The 12,182-nt window shown below is 43.1% G+C and overlaps 1 protein-coding gene across 1 annotated transcript in view; it reads left to right on the forward strand.

Annotated features, from left to right (window-relative positions):
• Positions 1 to 12,182, forward strand: part of LOC102418072 (phenylalanine--tRNA ligase, mitochondrial) — a 159,093-nt gene that overhangs the window by 71,967 nt on the left and 74,944 nt on the right. The window contains exon 2 of the mRNA XM_023763030.1: positions 5,998 to 6,632. Within this exon, the coding sequence (XP_023618798.1) occupies positions 6,003 to 6,632 (630 nt within the window). The 5' untranslated portion in view covers positions 5,998 to 6,002. The remainder of the gene's footprint in view (positions 1 to 5,997; positions 6,633 to 12,182) is intronic.

The raw sequence follows: 12,182 nt of genomic DNA on the forward strand, positions 1-12,182 counted from the left end.
ACTCTGTCACACTCAGGGCAGGGTCGGATGGGGAGGTTATGGCTCTACCCCGTCACACACAGAGCAGGGCCCGTTGGGGGGGGGGGGGTTGGGGCGCCGCCCTCTATCACCCACAGAGCAGGGCCGATCAGGGGGTTGGGGCACTCCCCCCTGTCACACTCAGGGCAGGGCTGATGGGGAGGTTGCGGCTCCACCCTGTCACACACACAGCCGCAGGGCGATCAGGGGTTGGGGAACTCCCCCCTATCAGGCACAGAGCAGGGCTGATCAGGGGGTTGGGGTGCCTTCCCCTGTCATGAACAGAGCAGGGCGGATAGGGAGGTGTGGCCCCACCCCCTGTCACACACAGAGCAGCAGGGCGATCAGGGGGTTTGGGCGCTGCCCCCTGTCACGCTGATCTCGGTGCTGGGAGGCCTCGCTGCTCCGCTGATCCTGGTGCTGGGAGGCATATTACCCTTTTACTATATAGGATAGAGGCCTGGTGCACGGGTGGGGGCTGGCTGGTTTGCCCTGAAGGGTGTCCTGGATCAGGGTTGGGGTCCCGCTTGGGTGCCTGGCCAGCCTGGGTGAGGGGATGATGGCTGTTTGCAGCTGGTCACACCCCCTTCAGGGTGGGGGTCCCCACTGGGGTGCCTGGCCAGTCTGGATGAGGGGCTGAGGGCTGTTTTCAGGCTGGCGGGTGACTGAAGCTCCCAACCGCTCCTTTTTTTCTTTTTTTTTTCTTTTTAATTCTGGGCCAGCTTTAGCTCTGAGGCTTGGCTCCAGCTCTGAGGCCTTGGCTGCTGAAAGCAGGTATCTGGTTTGTTTGGGTTCTATAATCGAAACACTGTTTCAACTCCAGCTCTGAGATCCTGGCTGGCTGAAAGCAGGTTTCTGGGGTTTTGTTTAGCTTCTATATTTGTAACAATGTTTCAAACTGCAAGCTCAGAGGCCGGCAGCGGCAGGCGGGGAACGTTGGCTTCCTCCGTCACTGAAGCAAGCAAGCCTCCTGTTCGCTTCAAGCTGCCTGGCTGCCGGCCGCCATCTTGGCTGGAAGTTAATTTGCATATCGCCCTGATTAGCCAATGGGAAGGGTAGCGGAGGTATGGCTAATTACCATGTTTCTCTTTTATTAGGTAGGATATATAGAAGTTAATGGAAGTTGGCTATTTCCTCTCCATTACATGTAAAATGTGTAAACTGTTTGTTGACTGAGTCAAGTTTAAATTTTTTTGGTAGAAACTGTTTTTAAGTACTGCATCTGGAGGGTAATGGAGTGTGCCTGATCTTTTCTAAGGTTGTGTCTGTATGTGGGTCATGTTTGCTTACCATGGCCCTTTCAAGTAAGCTAATTGCACTTAAGAGGAATTACCAGAGTCGTAGAGTCTATTCACTGCTTTGTTTCTCCTTTACACAGAAGACTGAGGAAGGTCTAAAGGAAAGACTTTTTAAACATTTAGAAAATGTATTCTGACAAACATTTATTTGTTGTTTTACTAGTTCTAGTCATTGTGGTAGATATAATCTCAGGAATTAGTTTTGATTGTTTGGGGTATACCCATTTTTCTTATATGAAGGTCTAGATCTGCCCTGTCTAATATGGTAGCGCTTCGTCACATGTAGCAATTTAGATTAAAATTAAGTAAAATTAAATACAATTAAAATTTAGTCCCTCAATTGGGCAATAAGTTAAATGCATTAAGAACAGGATCAAGTTTAATCCTTGTACTATGAGGTAGGTATTACTATCTGTATTTTATACAGGAGAAACTTGAGGGCCAGAAAGGTCAATTAATGTGTTCAAGGATAATACACGGAGCCTAACTAGCTGGCTTTGCATCACATCCACATGGATGTTTCTGCTAAGTGTGGTCTTTTGCCCATCTGTTGTATCAATTCTTCTCACTATTGGTCTCACTGTCTCTTCTCTACCAGTGTTAGTACATTTAGTATCCACATTTGTACTATTATAACTTTTAGTGGCTCTATAATCTCCTACATATGTTTGTGACTAGGAAGGTATGCTTAATAGTGTGGAGAACTTTTTAGAGGACTACACTTGATAATACTGCATTAATGAAGGATATTTACTAAGAGAGTAGATTTCAGGTACTCTCATTAGACACACACACAAAAGGCTCAGCAAACCTTTTCTGTGAAGGGCAAGATCATTAAGTATTTTAGGCCTGTGGGTTATGCTGTCTGTGGCAACTATTCAGCTCTCACTCTGTGGTGGAAAAGCCCTCACAGACAATACAAATGGGCATGGCTAGGTTCCAACAAAATTTTATTTACAAAAACAGGACGTTTCGGGTCCTGAGTTAAATGGTATTTAATTTCTATCATCTAAGCTAATGTGCTTTATTTGATTTATTCATTAATGTATTTAAAGTGCATTGATGTATAAAATACATTGCTTAGATAAGGGGAGCTAGGATAGATAATTTAAAAGATGTAATTTGATTTTAACGGCCTTGGGTCTGTGGGCCTGTTTTCATTGAGAAGTACTTGAATTACCCAGAGTTTTAAACTTTGTACATGGGTAGGTGTATGAGTTTTTTCAAGTTACAAGATCTATTTGATTTTTTTTTTTTTTTGGTCAAATGGTAAGAATAACACTTAACAGAGCTGTTGAAAGAATGACGTGGAAGACCATTTTACCAGTAGAAGATAGCTGGTGGTGCTGGTATTGTCTTCTTGGGTCTCCTGTATTTTCCAGATAAACTAGTTTTTATATAGAAACTTGACAAAGGCAAAAAGAAAGGAATTTACTTTTCAGATGGAAGTGGGAAAGCTATCGTCATCATTATTTTCTCTGTGTAAAAGACGATAATATAAAAAAGCCCAATTATTTTGGGTGGGGAGAAATGACAGTGGAGGAATATATGCAGGGGCTGAGTGGGTAGATAAAACGTCTGAAAATGAGGACAAGAAAATGAAACTTTCTTCAACAGTGGAGAGGTAGGGTGAAGAGAAGAAAGAAAGAACTTAGGGATGGGACCTGTCTATGGGAACAGAACCTAGAAGTAGGTTTGGATGTGTGAGGAGCTAGGAACTGAGAAGGAAGGGGAAGTCAGTAATCCTAATGTATAAAAGGCCAGGGTTGTAACGACCAATCAGGATAGAAGGCTGACCAACCTGGAAGTCCTTCAGGAAGTCCTTCAGTCAGAGCTGGGTTGCTGTGGCAACCAGCACTGACTGCCCTGGCTGCAGCCTGGCAACCCAGCACTGACTGCCCCGGCTGCAGCCTGGCAACCCAGCACTGACTGCCCTGGGGGCTGAGACCCAGAGAGAGAGGGCTGGGTCTGATCCGCAGCCTCAGTGGCAGTTGTTGATCAGTACTTGCCTCTCTCTTTCTCTCCCTCTTTCTTTCTGAGCAACTGGGCCTTTCTTTCTCTCCCGGTCTCCATGGGGGCTGCTGTTCAGCCCTGCCTCTCTGATCAGGCCCAGAGATAGGCCCGGAGATGCTGACTGGCATAGGAACTGACCAATCAGAACCAAATGTGGGTGCTGTGAAGAACCAATGGCTGCCTAGGAGGCGGAGCTTGTGATGCTGACTGGCATAGGCACCGACCAATCAGAACCAAATCTGGGTGCTGTGGAGAGCCAATGGCTGCCTAGGAGGCAGAGCTTCTGATGCTGACTGGCATAGAAACCAACCAATCAGAACCAAATCTAGGTGCTGTGAGGAGCCAATGGCTGCCTAGGAGGCAGAGCTTTTGACTCTGCCTCCCTGCAGGGGAGGCCAGTTGGGGGTGAGATCAGGCCAGCAGGGGAGGGCAGTTGGGGGTGAGATCAGGCCAGCAGGGCAGGGCAGTTGGGGGCAACAAGGCCAGGAGGGGAGGGCAGTTGGGGTCAACCAGGCCGGGAGGGGAGGGCAGTTGGGGGCGAAATCAGGCCAGCAGGGGAGGGCAGTTGGGAGTGATCAGGCAGGCAGGTGAGCAGTTAGGAGCCAGTGGTCCCAGATTGCAAGAGGGATGTCTGACTGCCGGTTTAGAACAGGGATTGGGCCTAAACCGGCAGTTGGACATCCCACAAGGGTTCCCCAATTGGAGAGGGTGCAGGCTGGGCTGAGGGAACCCCCCCTCCCCTGTGCATGAATTTTGTGCACCGGGCCTCTAGTATATGAATAAGTATATCAAAAACACCTTTTCCAGAAGATTAATGAACTTTGTGTAACAGCATTTGCCTTTGGAAGAAATACTTTCTTGTGTCTCGGCAAGTGTCCTGAACTGGGTAGCTAACAACTTAACAGTCTGACTGCTAACATGTATAAGGTGTTGCACATGCATATTTAAAATTACTATCTTCTGCATTGACAAGCCACTGAGCACTAGAGATGGGAAGACACATTTCCATTGAAGCTGAGCCAAAAACAGTTTTTGAAACAATCCTGATAAAATAGTGACATAAATGCAAAAATCCAGAGAGAGTTCCTGGATTTCTTTGAAACCTCCTCATATGACAGCAGTGTCAGACAGAGATGCTTTGCACAGCTTCTAATATTATTTGGAGCTAGATATTCTCAGTTCCATTTTTGAATTGGATGAACTATGCTGCCTGGGTCCATACTAGATATGCTTTTTATGGTCACTTGGAGTAAAATAAATCTCTCCTAATGCAGCTTAATATCCAGAAGTTATGTATTTTCTTGGTATGATTGTAAGGCCCTTGATATAAAATAACCACATAGTTATATGCTTTAAAGTAGCCCAATAGGTAAAAATTCCAAAATGTAGAAGATGGATTTGGGTGATTTAAGTCTATGGTACATTTTTTATGCACATAGGTATATCCCATCTAAAGATTTTTATAACTGAGATCCCTGAGTCAATTTAAAACTTGCTTCTGTACAGCTGGGGATAGAAAGCTCTGTTAAATGGTTCAGAATCCTTTCATGTTGTCTTTTCTCTCTGAGTACCTTGGGGTTTGGTCAGCTGTGGCTGGGTCTTTGTCACCTCCTCTGTGACATGAATGGCCTACATTAGATGACTGCTGGGTGACTTTCACCTCCAAAATTCGGTGCTCTTACTAAATTCTAGGCATTTTTTAAAAAAATATCTGGTCAATACTCTTTCTGACTGCTCTGAATCCTTCTCAAGTAAGTTTATTCCTGCTTCTGGCTTATTGTGGGTGCATATTTGAAACTTGCTCCTTTACAAAACAAAAATGTAATCGATGGGATGCTGCAATGGTATTGTTTAAATGACATGACCAGATGTGACAATAAGAACGATTTGCATTTATAAAAATAATTTCAGCTGTACATCAGTATAGTCTATCACTTGGTGTGATTTTCCTTGTTTTTCATTTTTATTTTTAAAAACATTAAATAAAAATAACCACCACCTACAGTGGTGTATTTTATTTGAAATGTCAAAAATGTTTTTAATATCATTTTGTAATATATTGAAAAAATCTAGAAGTAATGCTCTGTCTCAGGTAAGTAGAACTTTGTAGTTATGAGGGAGAAAGGCAGAAATGTGCAGGATGGCTGTTATCTCTTCTGCTATACTTCAGTGGTGTATATGTAATCATGTGCTTTCTTTAATGTGAGACCCTTCTAGGGTTCAACTAAGTTCCGTCTTTTAGATGATCCATCTGAAGTTTATTCGTTCTAGATTGTAGTCAAAATAAAAGAAATTTGTCACATTTAAAGTCTGAATTCAGCCCAAGTGGTTCAGAACATGACATGAGGTGATAATGGAAATTTTCTTTATCCCAAGGATCTAAATGACAAAAGATGGACATCTAGAGATTAGGGATCTAAAAGTGATGTTCAAGATTCTTGTGATTTACAGCAGTCAATATTAAGCCTCTGTTGGCAGATTTTCTTAGCTGGATCTTCAGTCTGTGTGGAGGAGGTGATGCAGGAAACCAAGATGTCGGTTAGACTGTGGGGGAGCTTATGGGAAACATGAAAGACGCATTTACTTTCCTCAGAGTGAATCTTTTTTTTTTTTTTTTTTTCTCTCAGAGTGAATCTTAACTTGTGCTTTGTATGTGTGCTCTTTCCAGAATCCATGAAAGAAGTTTCCACAATGGTTTGTTCAGCTCTCAGAAGAGTTGCCCACGTGCGTGTCTACCTGGTGAGGACAGCAAGTAGTGTCTCCAGAGGCCACCAGCATCCGGCCTTGGGCTCGAGGCCTGCTACTTCAGAGTCTGCTGCCCGAGGAGCTCTAGGTAGTGTGGTGGAGCTGTTGGGCCAGTCCTACCCTCAGGATGACTACAGCAATCTCTCCCAGAAGGTCCTCTCCAGAGTTGGCAGAAATCTGCACAACCAGCAGCATCACCCTCTTTGGTTGATCAAGGAGAGGGTGAAGGAGCACTTCTACAAGCAATATGTGGGCCGCTTTGGGACTCCGCTGTTCTCAGTCTATGACAACTTTTCTCCGGTGGTCACGACCTGGCAGAACTTTGACAGCCTGCTCATCCCAGCTGATCACCCCAGCAGGAAGAAGGGAGACAACTACTACCTGAATCGGACTCACATGCTCCGAGCACACACCTCTGCGCACCAGTGGGACCTGTTGCATGCTGGGCTGGATGCCTTCCTGGTGGTGGGTGATGTTTACAGGCGTGACCAGATCGACTCCCAGCATTACCCAGTTTTCCACCAGTTGGAGGCCGTGCGGCTCTTCTCCAAGCACCAGGTGAGTCTTGAGAGTTTTCATGGTTGAAGGCATGCATAGTCTTGTTGAGGTCACTACAGTTTATCTCAATGAAACCAGAACAGTTGTTCTTTGCAATTGTGAATCACCCAACCTTGATGACATCCTTTGTATAGGCTGGGCCTCGATATTTTTTGACTGACTTGTGTAACTACAGATATTGGTAGGCTTTTGTTTTCTCTTGTCTGTCCTTTTCCTTTCAATACTGATCTGCTTTTCTCTGAGTTTCTTCTAAAGAATGAGTAGTCAGTGGCTCAAATTTACTCTCAATCCACGGTGGGTAAACATGCAGCACTGAAACCTGTGGTAAATTTATGCTACTTTAATGCATTTCTTATCCTACCGTAGAGGGGACCGGCGATTTATTGGTTTAGATTGTAAACTGTTCTTGTTTCCATGTTCTTTCCTTAACCTCCCCTGCTTTACTATTGTGGACGCTTTACATTGTTTTCTTTGTGAGATGTCTTAATTGTTGCTACTCTTGAAGTATATGTTTGGATGCATTGAGCTGTTTTGATGAGAAAATCTGATATTCTTTTTTTTCTTTTAATATATTTTTATTGATTTCAGAGAGGAAGGGAGAGGGAGAAAGAGAGATAGAAACATCAATGATGAGAATCATTGATCGGCTGCCTCCTGCACGCCCCCTACTGGGGATTGAGCCCGCAACCCTGGCATGTGCCCCTGGGACTCTTCAGTTGGCAGGCCAGTGCTCTATCCACTGAGCCAAACCAGCCAGGGCAGAAAATCTGATATTCTGATCATTCTCAAAAGACCCAACTTATTTCAGCTATTAGCTCGTATCTTAATGTATTATGTGTATTGTATACATCTTCCTTTCTTTTTTTCTCCTTTTTTTTTTTTTTGCAAATTATGAAAATCCCTAAAAGCTTGAGTCTATTTCCTAAAAATCTGCAATACTATTTGTCTTTTATTCATATATTTTTAAACCAACTCTGTTTTTCTTAAGAAACAAATGGAATTAAATGAGACACAGGAAATATTTTTATTACTACTTTAGCACTTCTTCCAAACACATTAATTGAAACAAGAGGAATAATTATTTTCATAAAACTCCCTCTTGCCCACACAAGCTAAATGGGTTGCTGGATATGAAAAGGAATAATGTAAGACCCTTAGGCCAATAGTGACCATTGCTCTGTTGTATTAAGCATCATGTTGTAGGACACAGCTGTTTGCTTCAGGATGTGCAATTTCATGTGAATCTCTGCTAATATGACAACAGGTTACTTTTACTAGTATACAAAAAGGCTATCCAAGCTTGGTCCCAGAGCCACTTGATTAACATTCTTACTGCTTAGAATTGCTGCTTTCTAAGTTAGGAATAATAACTATTTTTTTTAAATATACTTTATTGATTTTTTACTGAGAGGAAGGGAGAGGGATAGAGAGTTAGAAACATCGATGAGAGAGAAACATCAAACAGCTGCCTCCTGCACATCCCCTACTGGGGATGTGCCCACAACCAAGGTACATGCCCTTGACTGGAATCGAACCTGGGACCCTTCAGTCCGCAGGCCGACGCTCTGTCCACTGAGCCAAACCGGTTAGGGCAGGAATAATAACTATTAATAAGGATATTGATTTATTATGAAATGAAAAGGAAATTAACAAAGACAGATCAAAATCTGGGAAATATGACCAAGTGATAGAACGTCACCTATAATTAATGCGCTAGAGGAGATGTGATGCCAGTAATATGATGTCTAAGTCACGGCCATGGGCAGGTACTCAGCCCAGCCTACCTCATTAGAGAAATAAAAAAGGAGAGTGCTCTGATTTGTAAGCCTGCAGGCCGTGCAAGTGACAGTGGAAGCTGCAGGACTTACACTAGCATTTTAATGGAGGAAAAATCAAGGCTGCTTTAGAAGGTGGAAAATAGGAAGAGTAGTAGGAAGTTAATTCTCATCTTGTGCCACATTTGTTTTGGGTCCAGTCCAACTTAGTAGGTAGTCGGCATGGCTAAGGTAACCTGATGCTACTGTGCATTCTGTCTTATAGTTTAAAAAAACACACACTCATATATATGTATGTCTCTAAGTTATACTTTAATAAAGTACTTCCATGTTCATTGTTTCATTTACTCTTCTTAATAATAACCTTGTGAGATAGATTATTTCCACTTCCACTACAAGGAATCTGAAATTCTGGAAAATTCAATGACTTGCCCAAGGTTACCCAACCCATTGGTTGCAGAGCTAAAACTTAGTTCACTGCCCGTTCTACTGTATTCTGTCGCTTTTTTTGGAGCTGCTTTGTGAGTGGGACCTGCTTATGACCTAGGTAATGCTTCAGATCCAAGAATGGTGTGGGGGAGAGAGGGGTGGTGGTTTTTTAATTCCTGGCCGTAGCGAAAGTATTGGTTCTAAGTCTGACCTAATCTTATTAGATAGAAAACTTTATTACATAGAAATTTGGTAGACCCCATTTAAATCATACGACCACAGTTAACATTAATAAAGCAAAATGGATAGGATGTAGTTTAAAATGTACTTGCAGTATATTTAGTTTTAAACATATTTATCTAAAATTTTTAAAAACTCTGGAAGGTAATGAATTAAGTGTTAAATTTAAGATGCTAAAAGCAAGCAGCATTGTTCTAAAAAAGTACAAGGGAGGTGGGCTGTAAAGTTTTTAATAATCCCAAATCTTACAGAACAGATGTAGCCTCTGGAATAGCAAAGCCCCAAACCACAGGCAAAATCTATAAGACAACTGGGTGACAAGGTCTTCCTAGGATCTTTTCTTTTCTTTTTCTTTCTTTTTTTTTAATCCTTACCTGACATATTAGAGAGGATGGGAGAGAGAGAGAAAGAAACATTGATGTGAGAGATAAACATCAATCAGTTGCCTTTTGCACACACCCGGATTAGAAATCGAATCCACAGCCTGGGTATGTGTCCTGACTGGGAGTTGAACCTGCGACCTTTCTGTATACAAGACGATGCTCCAACCAACTGAGCCACCCGACCAGAGCTTCCTAAGGTCTTCCCAAATGGGTAGGAGCTCACAACCGACAGCTAGAAGATCTTCATTGTGTCAGAAACTGAGGTAGCAGAGGAAAGCAGTGGGCCTGGGAAGAGGAGAGCTTCCTTAGAGTTTCTCAGGGAACAAACTTTGGACAGCCAAATTTACTAGAGGCTTTGACATTAACTACTAGTAATAAAGTGTTCACTGATGACCATTAACTCACAGAAAGTGGGGCAGCCAAATTTACATCTCCAGATAGAAAAATAGAATGCTAATTGTAAAGTCTTGCCAGGAAATTTAGAATTCAATCTGATTAAAATTTAGATCTAACTACCAAATTTATAGGAAGTATAGAGGACAAAGAAACATGTTAAACTACACCATGGAAATGTAATAAAGCAAAATCCAGCCTGTGGGAAATTTTATAGCACTGCTAACCAAGAGGTGATCTGCACAATGAAATAAATAGAAGAATCAAAACTAAGCACTTAAAAATGTGTAAGCAATGTTTAGTGTTTAGAAATGTTTAAGCCAACATACTTAAGCACATTATTAATGGGCTTCTTTTGTTGAATAGCATATGAACTGGTCCAGGTATTCTTAATGCTCCTAATAAGTTGCATGTGCTCAGTCTGTTTATTAGAACTAGTATGTGCAGTAGGACCTGTATCAGTTCAGGATAGACTGGAAATCTAAAACTGTCCCTTCATCATAGTTTGAGAAGCACTGCTCTACAGGATAAATGATTCCATTGCTTCAAATAAATTGTAAAAAACCCCAAAAGTATGGACAGAATCACTATGTGTAGATCCCACCAAATAAGACATCTTTAAAGAAAAAAAATTGAGACCATTGGAAATTGAACACTAACTGAATATTTGAATTTAAGTAGTTCTTTTTTTATTTTCATTTTTAAAGGTCTGATAATGGTATTATATTTTTATAAAGTCACTTTATTTTAGAGATACATATTGAACTACCTGTGAATGTAATATTCAGATGTCTGGGGTTTTCAAAATAATATTCAAAATAATATGGAAATAGGCATTTGGGGATGAGGTTGGTTATGAATTATTAATTATTGAATCTGGGTGTTGGGTACATGAGGAATCATTATCCTTTCTATTTTTGCATCTGTTTGAAAATTTCCTAGTAAAGGACCAAAGAAAAGGATTGAAGGAAAACATTGGGATCAGTTAGTCAAAAAAAAAAGTATGATGAATAGGAACTGGGCCCAGGAATGTAAGAAGGTATCAAACAGCCATGAGATGATCCATGGTTTCTTGGGGAGGATAACTATTAAGATTAAAAAAACAAAAACCAGGAAGCAGGAAATCTATATATATAAAAGCCCAGCGATCATTACGGGGAATGACCATTGGCTATGATGCACATTGAGGCAGCCAACCAGCCTGATCCGGGCCCAATCGGCACCCCAGACTCCTGCAGCCCCTCCCCCCGGCTGGCCCCACCTCCGATTGTCCCCACCACCTGCTAGTCGCAGACAGGGAACATGTGACTGAGCTGTAGGCAACCCTTCTGAGGGGAGATGCACGCCAGGTATACAGAAGGTATACAGAAGACGCTCAGCGAGGAGTCCACACAGGTTGTGTTGGCACCTTCATGCTGTCCCTGCCCACCACCACAACGCCGAAGGAAGCCTGATTCAGGAACCCCGTGCTGACCACCCACATGGAGAAACAGCGTGTGATAAACATCATGTCCCGCAGACACCTGAATCTGCCTCAAGAGGAAGATGCTACAGACCCAGAGCGGGAAGATATGGACTGAGACAGATGCTCTGGGAAAAGCAGGGCCACGATGGCCATGTTTTGCGTTTGCTGCCCGACCCTGCTCCCCAGCCCCTTCTGTGTGTGAAGTGCCTGCATCGAAGCCCTTGGATGGAGGCCTGAGAGTGAGTGAAGAACTGTGGCTGTGCCTGTGGCTGCACTCGGCCTCCTGCCCTCATGGATAAGCAGGAAACATTTATGTGCCAGAATCTAAAACCCTCTTTATCGGTAATAGCACAAATGCAAGACTCACATGTGTTTCTAAACAGGACTCTGTCTGGCTGCATGTGAACCCAGATCAAAGGTGTGCTCTTCACCAAGGAGGCTGCAAAGGCTGCTCCTCTCTCGAACACAAGCAACCTGGTGAAGTTTAAAAGGAAAAGGAGATAAAAAATAAAACAAAATAGCAACAAGCTCTGAAGCTGCTGCCAATGCTGTCAAATCCTCCGTGTGGTGGTGATGTCAGAGCCCGTCTTCCTTTTCCCGGGCTCAGACAGTGGAGCTGCTGACACCTGCCAGGTCACCTGGCACTGACCTCATCTACACAGCCACTTTCAACCTCCCACCAGCTCCTGGAGGCGGGTGGGCTTGGGGAATAGAGGGTTCAGTGTTAAAGCAACCCTGTTGGTGTAGCACAGACACACGTGGGCTTTTGATGAGAGAGAACCCATAACATCCCTTCACGAATGTGTTTGTAACTGTTCTGAGATCACGCTCCCAGCCTTGGTGACTCTGAAATAGGCCTCAGTGA

This window comes from Myotis lucifugus, unplaced genomic scaffold (assembly GCF_000147115.1).
Source record: "Myotis lucifugus unplaced genomic scaffold, Myoluc2.0 scaffold_272, whole genome shotgun sequence".
In the NCBI taxonomy this organism is placed as follows: domain Eukaryota; kingdom Metazoa; phylum Chordata; class Mammalia; order Chiroptera; family Vespertilionidae; genus Myotis; species Myotis lucifugus.